Below are 16,080 nucleotides of genomic sequence, written 5' to 3' on the forward strand. Positions count from 1 at the left end.
AATTCGGATGCAACCGTTTACGTTCGAACATCATTAATCTGATTAATGATATGTATTACTCTCTCTCCTTGAGATTGGTTTTATGTGTGACCATTTTGGTTCACTGTGATCTAGCCGTGGGCCTAATATCTTATTTTGATATGTTTCATTATAATTCTTTATAATCGAAACTCCCACTGATTATGGTAGACGTCTAGTAATGTTACATAACCCCTAAACCACAATGAAGTGTAAACTCCAATGAACCTATTCTGATCGTATGTATCGTGTAGTCAAATCTCTCTGTTATCTAATCCCGATTAAGAATGATTCATGGTATGTCAAAACATTTAACTTAATCTTTAATCGAATTGTCAATCAATACAATGGAACTCGTCAACATGAAACTACTTTTCATCTGACATTCATTATACTCTAGCCAGAGATTTCATTTTTCCAATGATTATTGACATTCATCTAGGAACTCGAGATTGGGCTATTTTGAGTTAACGGATCCCATCACTTGTCCTTGCACATGAATAACATATGACCAAATCGGCTTATTACACAAGACATGACTAGTCTCGTGCTTATACACCATATGAACCATGTGCATCCTATGTTGAATCCAATCATGATGTCTCAGGTCTAAAGATCAGTGGTACACTAGCACGATCCTACGATGCATCATTGACCATATCCATGTGATTCATCGTAATCGGTCGTATTCGATAAACAGTTCACTAACCGTTTATCCATGCTAATGCCTTGGTGACATACTTCTTATAATCACCCACACTAATACCATCACATGATATTCAATGGAGATATTCAACATACCTACTATGCAATGTTATTGCCCAATTAACATTACTTGCGTAGGGAATTCTTTAATGATTTGATCTTCTGAAGATCCGTGTTATCCGGACATTTCACATGCAATATTAAATATAATATAATATAAATGAAGTAGAAAATCAACATGTGAAATAAAAACACTTTCTTTTATTCATAATACATTTACAAGATATAATGTCCTGAAACCGACAACACGATTGGTTCCTAGGGCATACAGTAACAAAACTCCCACTTGCACTATAACCAATCACTATGGTATCTAATACCCATCTTCTCAAGATGATAGTCCAACTGCTTCTGTGTCATCGCTTTAGTGAGTGGGTTGCTATATTCTCTGTTGAAGGTGTTTTCTGCACCAAAATTTCTCTAGCTCTAACGAATTATCTCAAAATGTGATATTTACGTTGAATATGTTTTGACTTCTGGTGTGCTCTTGGCTCATTTGCCTGTGCAATAGCACCAGTATTGTCATAGTACAAGGTTATCGGATAAACCATGTTTGGAACCACACCAAGTTCAATCATGAACTTGCGCATCCAGATAACTTCCTTTGTTGCTTCTGAAGCGGCAATGTATTTAGCTTCAGTTATGGAATCGGCAGTAGTTGATTGTTTAGAACTTTTCCAACTGACTGCTCCTCCATTGCATATGAAAATGAACCCGGATGTAGACTTTCTATCATCCACATCTGATTGAAAATCAGAATCAGAGTATCATTCAATTTTCAACTCTAAACCTCCATAACTTAGTATTAGATCCTTAGTTCTTCTTAAGTACTTAAGGATTGTCTTAACAGCTGACCAGTGTTTTTCCCCTAGGTCGGACTTATATCTGCTTGTAACACTCACAGCATATGCAATATCAAGCCTAGTACATAGCATAGCGTACATGAGACTACCTACGACTGAAGCATAGGGTATTCCATGCATCCGCTCACACTCCTGATCAGTCTTTGGACTCATATCTTTTGAAAGATGAATTCCGTGACTGCAAGGCAAATTCCCCTTTTGGAGTCTTGCATGCTGAACCGTTTCAGCATCTTTTCTATGTACATCTTTTAGGATAAGCCTATTAATCATTTCGTTCTATCTCTATAGATACGAATTCCTAGGATGTAGGTCGCTTCTCCTAAGTTTTTCATGGAGAAAGTTTCAGATAACCACAACTTAACTTCAGTCATCATCCCAATGTCATTTCCCATCAATAGTATGTCATCTACATACAGTATGAGAAATATGATTGCATGATCCTTTGTCCATTTATAAACACATGGTTCATCCGAATTCTTTATAAAACCAAAAGTTTTGATTATTTCATCAAACCGAATGTTCCAGCTTCTTGAAGCTTTTTTTAACTCGTAAATGGATTTATGTAGCTCGCACACTTTATTTCTTTCAGAACTAGATACAAAACCTATAGGTTGTTGCATGTAGATATTTTCCTCAATAAATCCATTGAGGAATGCTGTTTTGACATCCATTTGCCATATCTCATAATCATAGTGTGCAGCTATGACTAGCATAATTTTGATTGATTTAAGCATAACGATTGGTGAGAAAGTTTCCTCATAATCCAACCCTTGTTTTTTAGTATAACCTTTCGTAACTAGTCTTGCTTTGTAGGTCTCTACATTTCCATCTTTGCCAATCTTTCTCTTGAAGATCCATTTACATCCAATAGGAACTATTCCTTCTAGAGGATCAACGAGAGTCCATACCTGATTAGTATGCATGGATTCTATCTCAGAATTCATAGCTTCTAGCCTTTTTTCAGAATCGATATCTAATATCGCTTCTTCATAACTTCTAGGATCATTTCCATGACTGACTTCTCCAATCATGATAGATTCAAAAATCTCTTCATGAAGCAACCCATATCTTTCTGGAGGTTGAGATACTCTAGATGATTTACGAATCGAAACCGTTTAAGGTATTAATGTTTCCAGAGAGGGACCACCCATTTGAGTATTTTCGGTCGGAGGCTCCCCGGACTCTTCCTGGAGCACAATTTTTCTTCTCGTAACACTCTCTTCTAAGAAATCTTTCTCAAGAAAGTGTGCATTCCTACTGATCGAAATTCGTTGATCAGTGTGGAAGTAAAAATAATATCTTAAACTATTTTTTGGATACCCTATAAATCGACCTTTCTCAGATTTAACGTCCAACTTGTCAGTCTTGACAATCTTGACATAAACTGGACAACCCCAAATTCTCATATATTTGAGACTATGAGGTTTACCATACCACATCTCATATGGTGTCATCTTAATAGATTTAGATGGTACCCTATTCAGAATATGCACAGCGGATTCAAGGGCAAATCCCTATAGTGACGTTGGCAAGTCTGTAAAACTTACCATCGACCGTACTATATCTAATAAAGTACAGTTCCTCCTTTCAGACACACCGTTATATTGCGGTGTATACGGAGGAGTCAACTGGGATATTATACCATTCTCCTTTAGAAAATCTCGAAATTCTGTACTTAAGTATTCACCACCATGATCTGATTGCAGAGACTTAATACTCTTTCCGGTCTGTTTCTCTGCTTCATTCTTAAACTCTTTGAACTTTTCAAAGGATTCAAATTTCTATTTCATTAAATACAAATACCCGTACCTAGAATAATCATCGGTAAAGGTAATGAAGTATTGAAAACCTCCTCGAGCCATTTCATTAAATGGTCTGCATACATCTGAATGTACAACCTCCAATAATTCTTTAGATCTTTCCCCTTTACACTTAAAGGATGATTTGGTCATTTTTCCTTGAAGACAAGATTCACAAGTTGGATATGGTTCTGAACCCAATGGGCTTAAAAACCCATTTGCTTCTAACCTGATTATCCTTTTATCTCCTATATGACCAAATCGATGATGCCAAAGTAATTTTGAATTAATTTCATTTCGAGATCTCTTATTTGTAATGGCATTCATTATGTCATAATCATTCATTACCAAAACATACAAAACATACAAACCATTTGTATTAATTGCTTTGCCAACTAATTCATTTCCAAAATAAATTAGACGTTCATTTCCATTAAACTGTATTTTGTAACCAGATTTATATAAAACAAAAATAGAAATGAGATTTCTAGTTGCTTTGGCAAAATACAAAGTTCTGTACAAATACAAAATGTGTCCTGATGGCAATGTCAAATGGCAAGTCCCCACTACCTTGGCCGTAACTTTTGCTCCATTTGCCATCTTCAAAATTACTTCACCTTTTAACAGTGCAAAATTATTCCGCAGTGCCTGCAATGAAACACAAATGTGAGATGTAGCAGCTGAATCTAATATCTAGGAATGATCATTTGAACTAACATTTAATTCTAATTCTATAACATAAGAATGGAACATACTTGCTAGAGCTTTCTTCAAGCTCTTCAGATAAAGAGGACAATTCCTCTTCCAATGTCCATCTTTCTTGCAGTGGAAATACTGGCCTTTATCATTGACATTTTCTTTGCCCTTCTCAGTCTTAGAAGCATCCTTCTTAAAAGGCCTTTTCCGTGGTCCAACTTTTGGACCTTTCTTTTGCTTCCATTGCATCTTCTTAGTCTTACTAGAAGAAGCTGCAAAAATATCATCTTGCCCCTTTTCCTTTCTTCCCTGCTTATCGAATTGTTGAATCTCATTCGATAGTTCTGCAAAAGTGCGCTCAATCCTATTGAGATTATAATTTGTGAAAAAGAGCTTGAAACTTGGTAGAAGGGATTGCAGAATCAAATTCACCTCAAGATTGTGTGGCATTACAATCTCAAGTGTACGCAATTGCCCTATAATATTACTCATTTTCATAACATGATCATTTGGGGCAAGTCCCTCCCTAAGCCTCATTGTGAATAGTGTCAAACACAATTCGTATTGCTTCACCACTGAGCTCTCACCATACAACTCTTGTAAATGGATCATTATCTCCTCATTCGCACTTTCCATCTTTTCATGCTCAACCTGGAGCTCAACATTCATTGATACTAGCATGTAGGTTCGAGCTCGTAAGTCATCCTTCTACCACTTATTGAAAACTTCCATTTCTTGTGTGTGACATCAGGAGACAAAGAAAGTGGAAGGGCTGCTTCCAAGACATACCCGACCTTTTCAGAATTGAGAATAATTCTCAAATTCCTTAACCAATTATTAAAATTAGGTCCGATCAGCATGTTGTTATCGAGAATCCTCAAAAGAAAGTTATTGCTTATTTTCATTAACTAAATATCACAAAATACCGAAAGAGACTACAAGGAAAAATATAAGTTTTATTAGTGTCTTGTAAATTCAAACCCTTTAATGTTAATCTTATTAGCTCTCACTATTTTATTCAAATCCCATACTCCCCTAAATGATTACTTGAAAATTTCATTGGAAAAAATTTCTAGTGGGGAATCAAATTTTTATTAAATTTAATTAAACCTCACATAATAGAAATTTTGGTCAATTAAATTTAACAAGTAGGAAACTATTTCCTTTTATATCACTATATAAGCTATGATTCAATCATTGCCTCTAGTTTTGGATACCTCACATAATAGAAATCTTGGTACCCTATACTAGTTAAATCCAACCCATTATGCTTTCTTAAAATAGAATTTCCATTATACCCTCACATAATAGAAATCTTGGGTATTATGAAAATTTCTATCCAAGAACTAAGATAATTAATTCCATGTCATAAAATTAGCATCTCTCACATAATAGAAATCTTGGGATCTCTAATTTTATGCCAAAGAATTAATTGGCCCATAATGGAAGGCTTGGATCTAATATTGTTTGTTAGGGAGATTATTAGGTTTAACCTTTGATTAAAAAATGTTTTACATTTATCACATACATTAATTCAAATGCATCCATATAAATATAAAACATGGTGGGATGATCATGGGGTTTTGGAATATACATCCTAATTAGGTAAACTATTCACCTAATTCTATTACTCCTTGCGGATCTTCATCTGGTGATTGATCGAATCTCCATCATTTGTCCGGTCGTACGATTACATAAACCAATTTAGGACACGCAAGCCCGGATAACAAACTAATAAGAAAATGATAGAAAATTACCAACTCATTTTACTATTAAAAGCTTGATGTTGAAACTTGGAGTCTAGATTCTTCAAAAGAAAATGAAGAAACTCAAAATGAAGTCCACCCAAGCCAAAGATGAGAGAGCCGAGAGAGTAAGAGAGAAAGTGAGAGATTGCTTTTTGTTTCAATTGATTCAATTGAATTAAAATGGTATAAAACTTAATTTATATACCATGGGCACAAAGTGTAATTTTAAATTGTTTTGGGAAGGCCTCAAACAATTTAAAATTAACTTGAGAATAAATATTTATGTCAAGTCATTGGTTTTATGGTTAATTCATAATTAGACCAAATTTTAATTCCATTAAATATTCTAACTCTTTAGAATAAAGCCAATGCACTTTTGCCCCCATCATTGAATCCAATTCAATAATAATATTTAATAAATCCTTATTACCCTTGGTTAGTGCTAGCTATCCATGGATAATCATTTCTCACCAATATATTAATTCGGATGCAACCGTTTACGTCCGAACATCATTAATCTGATTAATTATATGTATTACTCTCTCTCCTTGAGCTTGGTTTTATGTGTGACCATTTTGATTTCACTGTGATCTAACCGTGGGCCCAATATCTGATTTTGATATGTTTCGTTATAATTCTTTATAATCGAAACTCCCACTGATTATGGTAGACGTCTAGCAATGTTCCATAACCCCTAAACCACAATGAAGTGTAAACTCCAATGAACCTATTCTGATCGTATGTATCGTGTAGTCAAATCTCTCTGTTATCTAATCCCGATTAAGAATGATTCATAGTATGTCAAAACATTTAACTTAATCTTTAATCGAATTGTCAATTGATACAATGGAACTCGTCAACATGAAACTACTTTTCATTTGACATTCATTATACTCTAGCCAGAGATTTCCCTTTTCCAATGTTTATTGACATTCGTCTAGGAAGTCGAGATTGGACTATTTTGAGTTAACGGATCCCATCTTGACCATCACTTGTCCTCGCACATGAATAACATATGACCAAACCGACTTATTACATAAGACATGACTAGTCTTGTGCTTATACACCATATGAACCATATGCACTTTTTTTTTAACGCAAGAAACAAACGTCGGCAAGTCAAGACATCTCATCGTTCGGATGAAATCTACCCCGATTTGTGGGGTCTGTATAAACCATTATTAAAGTTCACGAAAGTCAAGACACCACATCATTTGGATGAAATCTATCCCGATTTCGTGAGGTCTATATATTTGAGCAATTGTTTGATGGTTGAGTTGGATGCTTATATGAAGAGAATAAGGTATTAGTGATTTGTTTTTTCTTGTCCTGTTTGCATAATATTCATTAGTTGTGCTTCTTGGAGTTCTCTCTCTTAAGAAGAGTATGGTTGAGAGTCTGGATTAAACTGGATAATTATGAACATCTGAGGGTGCGTTTGTTTTAGTATTTTGGATAATATTTTTGATATTTTTAGAGTTGGGTGGGAATAACATGGTAGAATTTGAAAATTAACAAAAACACCCCCCTAAGTTTGTTAAATAACTAAACACCCCTGTAATACAAACATTAAAAATTACAAAAACACTCCCACTCACCCATTAAAGTCCGACAGCCAGCCACAACCGTCGGAGGGTGGCCGAAGCCACCGTATCGATGCACAACCGCCTGGATTTGACTGGTTGTGCACCGAGATGGCCTTTTCCAACTAGATCCACCGTGGATCTGGCCATGTTTGGTTGTCAACGACGACCATGTCTTTGGCCGTGGATCTGGCCGAAAAATGATAGATCAACGCACTACCGATCAGATCCAGCCAGTAGTGTGTCATTATACCAGATTCCAGCTACCTTCCGACGATGTAGTCAGAATTTGACAAATGTGAGTGAATGGAGTTGTTTTTATTAATTTTTAAATTTTTTTTCTGGAGGTGTTTAGTTAAATTAATAAACTTAAAAGGTTTAAAATGTAGTTGAAGAAAATATAATAGTATTTTCAAAATAGGAAACAAACTGATATTTTGAAAATAGTATGAATAGGATAGTGGGAAATATTAAACCAAACCAACCCTGAGTTATCTGGGATAGATAAGAAGTGAGTCGTGAGTGATTTTATGCACCTTTATTTTCAACCAAAAAAAAAAAAAAATTATTAGGAGGGAAGAAATAGCAAAGAGAAAGAGAAAGAAGAGACAAGGTATAAAGGGGAAGTAGAAAAAGCTAAATAAAGTGGGAAGAGTTAAAACTTTTTAATTATTTTATTTTTTTCTTTTTAATTGCAAAAGAAAAAGAAAAGAACTCTCTCGAAGAAAAGAAAGAAAATCCATGTTACCTGCATTCATCCATCTCATTCCTGTGATAACCCTATTTCCAAAAGAGAAATTGCGCCATGGTTTTATCAGAGGTATTTCTCTCTGCCTTCCTTCAATTGCTGTTTGACAGACTGGCGTCCAGCAGGAGAGAGTAGCGTGAAAGCTAAAAAAGTGGGAAAAAACGTTGAAGATGATTGAAGCTGTGCTCAACGATGCAGAGGAGAAGCAACTGACTAATGGGGCCGTGAAAATGTGGTTGGATGATCTCCAAGACTTGGCTTATGATGTGGAGGACATTCTAGAGGAGTTCGCTACAGAAGTACTAAGGTGCAAGTTGGAGGAGGATCAGGCTAGCACTAGCAAGGCTCAAAGTCGCATCCCTTCTTGCGTCGGTGCTTGCAGACCAAGTACTATTAAATTCAATGCTAGCATGCGGTCCAAGATAAAAGATATCACTCGCCGGATGCAGGATCTCTGTAAACAAATAACTAATCTTGGATTGGAGAAGATTGCTAGAGGGTCATCAATTCCTGCTGAATGGCAAAGACCACCACCCACAACAAGTTTGCCAATCAAATCTGCTGTTTATGGGAGAGAAGAAGATAAAGCCAGAATAATCAAAATCATGTCAACCGCTGAATCGGGTTATGCCAACTTTCTTGTGATTCCCATTGTTGGTATGGGAGGCATCGTTAAAACAACTCTTGCTCAGCATGTGTTCAACGATAAGGCAATGGAAGATTTTAAGTTCGACAAAAAGGCATGGGTTTGTGTTTCTAGTGACTTTGATATTTTGAGAATCTCAAAAGCAATTATGGAGTCTATCACTTTCTCATCCTGTGATTTAAAGGATTTAAATCCTGTATAGCTTCAACTAAAAGAGGCAGTATCTGGTAAAAAATTCTTACTAGTTTTAGATGATGTTTGGAGCACTAATTATGGCTTGTGGGAAACATTAAAATCTCCTTTCATGGTTGGAGCTTCAGGAAGTATAATAATTGTGACAACACGAAATGAAGATGTTGCATTGACTATAGCGCCTGGTGTATACTATAACTTAAAGCTTCTATCGGATTATGATTGTTTGTTCGTGTTCATGAAGCATGCATTTGACGACAGAGATATTGGTGCGCGTAGAAATGTGGAAATGATCCGTGAAAAAGTGATCGAAAAGTGTAGAGGCTTGCCATTGGCAGCAGGGGCTCTTGGTGGACTTTTACACTCCATGACAAGAGATGATGAATGTGACAACATACTGAACAGCAAAATTTGGGATTTTACCAAATGAAAATGAGATCCTACCGGTGTTAATGCTAAGCTATCATCATCTTCCTTCACATGAGAAGAGATGTTTTGCCTATTGTGCAATTTTGCCAAAAGGTTATGAATTTGAAGAAAAAGAACTTGTCCTTTTATGGATAGCCGAAGGTCTTATTAGAGAATCCAAAGGTAACAAGCAATTAGAAGACTTGGGCAGTGAGTATTTTCGTGATCTAGTATCAAGGTCAATTTTTCAACGATCAAGTAGTAATAATTCTAAGTTTTTAATGCATGACCTTGTCAACGGTCTGGCTCAATGGGTTTTCGAAGAATCAAGTTTTAGGCTGGAGGATGTAATGGCCTAGAATAAACAATTGAAAAGTGTTGAAAGGGTGCACCATTCTTCTTATATTTCTCGTACTTTTGATGGCAAAAGTAAATTTGAGATCTTCCATAAACTTGAGAACTTAAGAACATTCCTGCTTATTGTCTTACTAATTGGTGACAATGAGAATGAAAACCATGATGATGACGATGAAGATGAAGATGATAATGCTAATGCTGAAGTTAATAACGATGATGGTGATGATGACAATGATGAAGACGATGATGAGGATGATGAAGACAATTATTATTATATATCACATATGGTGCTTTCTAATTTGTTGTTAAAGTTCAAAAAATTATGGGTGCTATCTTTAAGAAGGTACTATATCATGGAGATACCTGATTCAATCAAAGTTTTGAAACATCTAAGGTACCTCAATCTTTCTCATACTCAGATCAGAAATTTACCAGAATCAATATGTTCATTGCTCAACTTGCAAAGTTTAATATTACGAAATTGTTTTTCGTCTTTTGAAGTTGCCTCTCAATATGAGAAATTTGATCAGTCTACGTCATCTTGATATTAGAGGTGTAAATTTACTGAAAAATATGCCATTGGGAATGAAAGAATTGAAATGTCTTCATACTTTGTCTAATTTTATTGTGGGCAAAGACACTAGATCCCAATTGAAAGATTTGAAAGATCTAAAGTTTCTCCAAGGAGAACTTTTCATTTCAAGATTAGAGAATGTGACTAATGAACAAGATATCGGAGAGACGATTTTAAGAGATAAAAAAGACCTAGAAATATTGTCTTTGAAATGGCGCTCTCAATCTGATAACTCAAGCAATAAGGCGGCAAAGGAAAATGTACTTGATATGCTTCGACCTTATGGAAATATAAAAGGACTCATAATCAATGTCTATGGTGGCAAGAGATTTCTATCTTGGATAGGAGATTCATCTTTCTCCAACTTGGTGGTTTTAAGATTGGAAAGTTATGCAGAATGTTAATCTTTACCTCCTCTTGGACAACTAAGCTCACTCAAAGATCTCACCATCAGAAGGATGACAAAAATAAGAAACATAGGTTCTGAGATTTTTGGAGAGAGATGCTCAGAGGCTTTTTATAGAGACTCTTTCTTCCGAGGATTTGCAAGAATGGATACATTGGAACCTAATCCAAGAAAGTGAGAATGTTGAAATTTTTCCTCAACTCCTCAAGCTTTCAATTGTCAAATGCCCCAAACTCATTGGAAGATTACCAGACAAGCTTCCTTCGTTGGTGGAGCTTGAAATTCACGAATGTTCGCAGTTGGTGGTTTCATGCCCAAGCCTTCCTACGGGCAATTATAATCCAGCTGACTCCAATTCACAGAATGCTTCGACTCCTGAAAATATTTCGGAGTTTGACAATTGGTTACGGCAAGGGTATCAGAAATTACAACGATTAAGTATCGTTAATTGTGAGAAACTCGCCCGTTTGTGGCACAATGAGATTTCTCTTGAGACGCCACCACTAGGGTTGCAAACCTGCAACTCCTTCAAGTCACTACGTAATCAAGATTCCCCAACTCTTGTTCCGTTTCCAGATGTCAGCATTTTTTCCCCTCTAAGGATGCTTGAGATTATAAATGGCGATGTTCTATCATCCTTGACACAGGAAATAAAGCATGGCAATACATGTCCTCAAGAATTGTGAATCGAAGGTCATCCTTCTATAGCATCCATTGCAAAAGGGCATCTTCCTCCATCTCTAAAATCGCTTGAACTAGTAAATTGTGGGAACCTGCAGGTTTTGTTTGATGATATAGAGGATACTTTTTCTCTTGAGTCGTTGTATGTCGAGAATTGTCCATCTTTGACCTGTTTGTCATCAAGAGGTCAATTATTTGACAAGCTCAAACATCTCAAAATTCGGAATTGCTCAAACCTCACAACTTTTTCATTAACTGGAGAGTTACCTATGTCACTCACAAATCTCAAAATCTGGGATTGCTCAAAGCTAGAGTTGATAGCAGAGAAGTTCGGAAGTAACATGTCTCTTAGATCAATACGTATAAAGAGATGTGAGAATCTTAACTCCTTGCCTGAAGGACTGCGCAATCTTAACTATCTTTACGAGATTGATTTGCCAGACTGTCCAAATCTTGTTTCCTTCCCGGAAGAAGGGCTTCGCAACAACAATTTAATTGAGGTGTCCTTCTATAGACGTGAGAAACTTAAGGGCCTGCCCAACCACAGTCAAAGTCTCGGCCGTCTCCAATATTTGGAAATCGAAGATTGTCCAAGTATTAGATCATTTCTGGTAGAAGGTTGTCCTACCAGCCTAAGAGGACTTTCAGTTTTGAATAATCTTGAAATTTATAAGTCCTTGAGGGAGTGGGGGTTTCACAAGTTCATCTCTCTTACTTACCTGGAGATTTGTGGATGTTCAGATGTAGTTTGTTTTCCGCAGGAGGAGATGGGAATGATGCTCCCAAGCTCTCTAACTCACTTGGTCATTTCTAAATTTCCGCAATTGAAATATTTATCTTCCAAGGTTTTTCGAGAATTATTGTCTCTTGAAAATTTGGAGATTGAGGATTGCCCAAGGCTCATATCTTTCCTAGAGGAAGGCTTGCTATCCTTACTTTTGCGGTTATACATAGATTCATGTCCTCTCCTAGAAAAACAATGTAGAAGAGATAAAGGACGAGAGTGGTCTAAGATAGTTGACATTCCTTGTGTTGAAATAAATGGAAGATTTATCTACAATCCAGAGGAGGAAAATTGAACTTAGAAAAATAGTATCAGGTCAATCAATTCTACTTTTCGATTTAGATATTTTCAGTCCTTAGTTAAGTCAATAATAACTAGTTATCTACCTTCAATTGAAAGTATGACCAGCTTATTCAGAATTCTATACTAACAGAGTGTCTTAATCTCTTATGAAGGAAGCAACTGAAATCTGAATTGTAATCTATCATCAATACACCAAGTGCAATGGTAAGCTTTTGAAGAGTATTGTTACACTTACCAAATCTTATACCCCAATTTTCTATCATAAATGTTAATTAGTACTTCTATACATTATAAATATTTTCACGCTTTCAGTTTGATGCAGTTATCTTAGCAATTGATTTTGCTTTCCAGAAGAGGCTTGCTAATGCTAATAGTAGTTTCAGATATCAGGGAAAACTTATCTCCTGTGCTGAGACTGAAGTTGCTTATCCAATGTCCTTCAACCTGACTGTTCTGTATTTGGTATTCAGAATTCACTGAGCACATTGAATATTTTGGGCTCTAATTTTACAATTTGTTAAGGTGCAAATACTTGACTTTATTTACATATTCTTCTCATTTGATCCATTCATGTGCACCTTTGGCAATTTTGGGAGCTCATCTAAACAATCAGTCTCTATTTTTTTCTGAATTTTTAAGCACGCATTAAGATCAAGAACAATTACATCGATCTGCCACTTTGGTCTAATGATATTCTGCAATAACAATGTGTAGATTTCGAGTTTGATACAGCCGTCATCATTAGCAGAAAAATTTGGCTTTAGCTCTCCCTATCTCGTACTGTTCTATTTTTATAGTATGCTAAGAGTGGACAAATAAAGTGACAAATATCCAAAGGCACGAATGAATTTCTTCTCTACTTCTAGTCAGAATTATTCTTTGAAATCTCGCATACAAGAGTTAACTCTCGTTAGAAAGAGCTAAAGTCCAAATTTAAAAAAATCAAGATGCCTACAAAAGAGACTGACAAACTGAATCGAACTCATTTCTTCGATAAACTAAATTATGTGTTTACATTCCAGCAGATTATACAGAAATTGATGGTTGATGAAGTACTTATCCTTGATGATCTATGTGTGCAATTCCCTGGAGATCAGTTATAGGAGTGTTGGAAGCAAACGAAAAGGATGACTACTGAAGAGAGCATTTTTTTTTTCAATGAAGTGCCTCGAGATGAACTCTTTCCAGCAACATTTGGAGATTTTACTTCTTAGAAATGCTTTTGTCGCTGTAACAATTTGCTTTCCTATGACATTGTTTGATATGGTTTATACTTCGTATGACCTTGACGGATTATCGACTTACGCTGACATATTTGAGAGTCCCGCTATTGAATGTAAATTATTGCATGAGTGAATTGGGATACTTTGAGATTATTGTATTTTGTAGATTTCTGAAATACAATAAAATACTCTATTTGAACAAACATATGGTAGGACTGTACAGAAAGGTAAGAATAATTATTACAAACTAAAGGATAAGAGAAAAAGCAGTCGTGCGAATACATATTGCTCCAATGACAAGTTGTCCAAGTTATATTTTCACTAAACAACATATCATACTTTATATTAAGGCCAAAAAATGTCTTCGGTCCAAATAGGCCCAAAGATGAAGACATCTTCAACAAAAATCGAAGCCGAAGGCCCAATTCCGATTGGGCTCGCAACAGAGTTTGCATATTAGGTCAATCCGGTACACCTATCCAACTGCTCACCATTTGGACCTAATCAATAGAGATCCGATTCGTTTAGGTCACACCACCAGTTTATCTGGGCCCAGGCCCTCTGATCCTAGACCACCTTCTAGGCTTAGGATCTACTTGGAGCCCAGGGTTGCCTACTTACCTCGGTACTCTCTGAACTCTATCGAAGAGGTCTATCACTACTCTAATTCGTCTAAAATCTGTGTCTTAAACCCGTTGGGACTCCTTCTTTCCACTAAGGTAAGGGAACCAAAGGTTCTCCTTTTCATGAAACCTCAACTCCAAGGACTCACAGTCCTACTAGGATTCGAAGATCCTACAGTTACTAATCAAATAAAGGCCAATCCTCTCACAAGAGATAGACACTACACCTTCAGACCCCGCAATTCTCACTCTCGAGAATTTCACATCACAATCATAGTTATAGTCTCTGACTAAACTTTCGGTAACCTTCTCTCTCCTTAACCCTCACTAAATTAGTCTCACTCAACCTTGCTGACTTGAGCGTCGGAGTGCCTATAGCAAACATGTAACGCCCACATCGAGGTTTGTAACTTTATTTATGCCTTAATACCTTTAATTGAATTTGTTAAAGTTATCTTGAACAAGTGTGAAGAAAATTCCTTAAACCTTCATTGGAGGTAAAATTGTATTTTCACTCATAATTAGTTGAAAAAGTGGGGAGTGAAAAGAAGTAGAATAACATGGAGAAGTTAGTAAAAATGAGGGTGTTATGGTAATTGACTAAGGGACATAGATGAAATTTCATAGAAAGTGCAAGGGTAAAATGGGAAACTATAAATAATATTTTGTTATATTAGGAGTTCAAGAATGAAACCCTAGCCATTATTTCCCTTCCATTCACACCACTTTCCACCCGAGTTCTCTCAAATTTCTTCAATCACTTTTCAAGGAAAATTCATAGATCTTGGTATATTTTTAGTGGAATTTCAATCCCAAGCATCCTTAGGTAAGATCCTTGCACTAAGATGTAAGATTTAATTTTTAAAGTGTTGAATTCTTATGATTTGTGTTCATAAGATTTAAGAGAAAGGGAGTTGTGTTAAAGGAAGACTATTAAAGTGTTGGATTACTCACATCTAAGGTAAGTAAATCCAACTCTAGTCATGATTGAAGCAATATTGTGTTGAAAACTTCTTTTATACATGTATGTGCTTATATATGAAGAATTGTTGATCGAATGGATGTTGAATGATGGTTAGAATTTATCCATGAGAAATAGTGTTTGTGTACTTGATGTTTGATGAGAGTTTGGATGAATTATGGAAGAATTGGAGTAGAATTTATGAAGTGTAAATCTTGGCCATGTTTGACGTTGATTTTGGTGAGTTTTGTTCCAAATTTTGGTGGCTTAGAAGAGATGTAGAAGTGTAGCCAATTTAAAGTTTGTGTGTGCATATAAATTGTTTGATGAAATGTCAAAGAGAAGTGCATGCATGATTATGATTACTTGATACCTTGAGATCAGTTTGTAGATGGTAGAGAATGACATGTTAACATTCCATATTGCATTATTGCATCCAAACATGTGAATTTAGAAAGAATAATAAGCATGAGCCCATCTACATGCATACATACTCATAAGAGCATTAAAGAACAAAGAATAAAGAGAAATATTAAAGAAGTATAAATCTAAAATTTTATTTAAAGAAGTGTAAAAAGATAAGAGAAGAGAAGGTTGTTGCGATGGAGAACTCGTGAGTGACCTAGCACCGCATGCACGTCGCCTTTAGTGAGCGACCTCAGAATCAGAAAGAAGAATTGTACAGTCCATTAGAAATGCATG

General features: G+C 35.8%; 2 protein-coding genes across 2 annotated transcripts; both read left to right on the forward strand.

Moving 5' to 3' along the window:
* The first annotated feature begins 8,390 nt into the window (after positions 1–8,390).
* Positions 8,391–9,488, forward strand: LOC116110643 (putative disease resistance RPP13-like protein 1). Its single transcript, XM_031396861.1, has 2 exons — positions 8,391–8,966; positions 9,069–9,488. The coding sequence occupies exons 1-2, from the start codon at positions 8,391–8,393 to the stop codon at positions 9,486–9,488; spliced, it is 996 nt and encodes a 331-aa protein (XP_031252721.1).
* Positions 9,489–10,396: 908 nt separating this feature from the next.
* On the forward strand, positions 10,397–13,674 carry LOC116110644 (putative disease resistance protein At3g14460). The gene is made up of 5 exons (XM_031396862.1): positions 10,397–10,765; positions 10,878–11,381; positions 11,583–12,329; positions 12,884–13,033; positions 13,597–13,674. The coding sequence occupies exons 1-5, from the start codon at positions 10,397–10,399 to the stop codon at positions 13,672–13,674; spliced, it is 1,848 nt and encodes a 615-aa protein (XP_031252722.1).
* Positions 13,675–16,080: the final 2,406 nt, after the last annotated feature.

The sequence above is a fragment of the Pistacia vera genome, unplaced genomic scaffold, assembly GCF_008641045.1.
Source record: "Pistacia vera cultivar Batoury unplaced genomic scaffold, PisVer_v2 Contig609, whole genome shotgun sequence".
In the NCBI taxonomy this organism is placed as follows: Eukaryota; Viridiplantae; Streptophyta; class Magnoliopsida; order Sapindales; family Anacardiaceae; genus Pistacia; species Pistacia vera.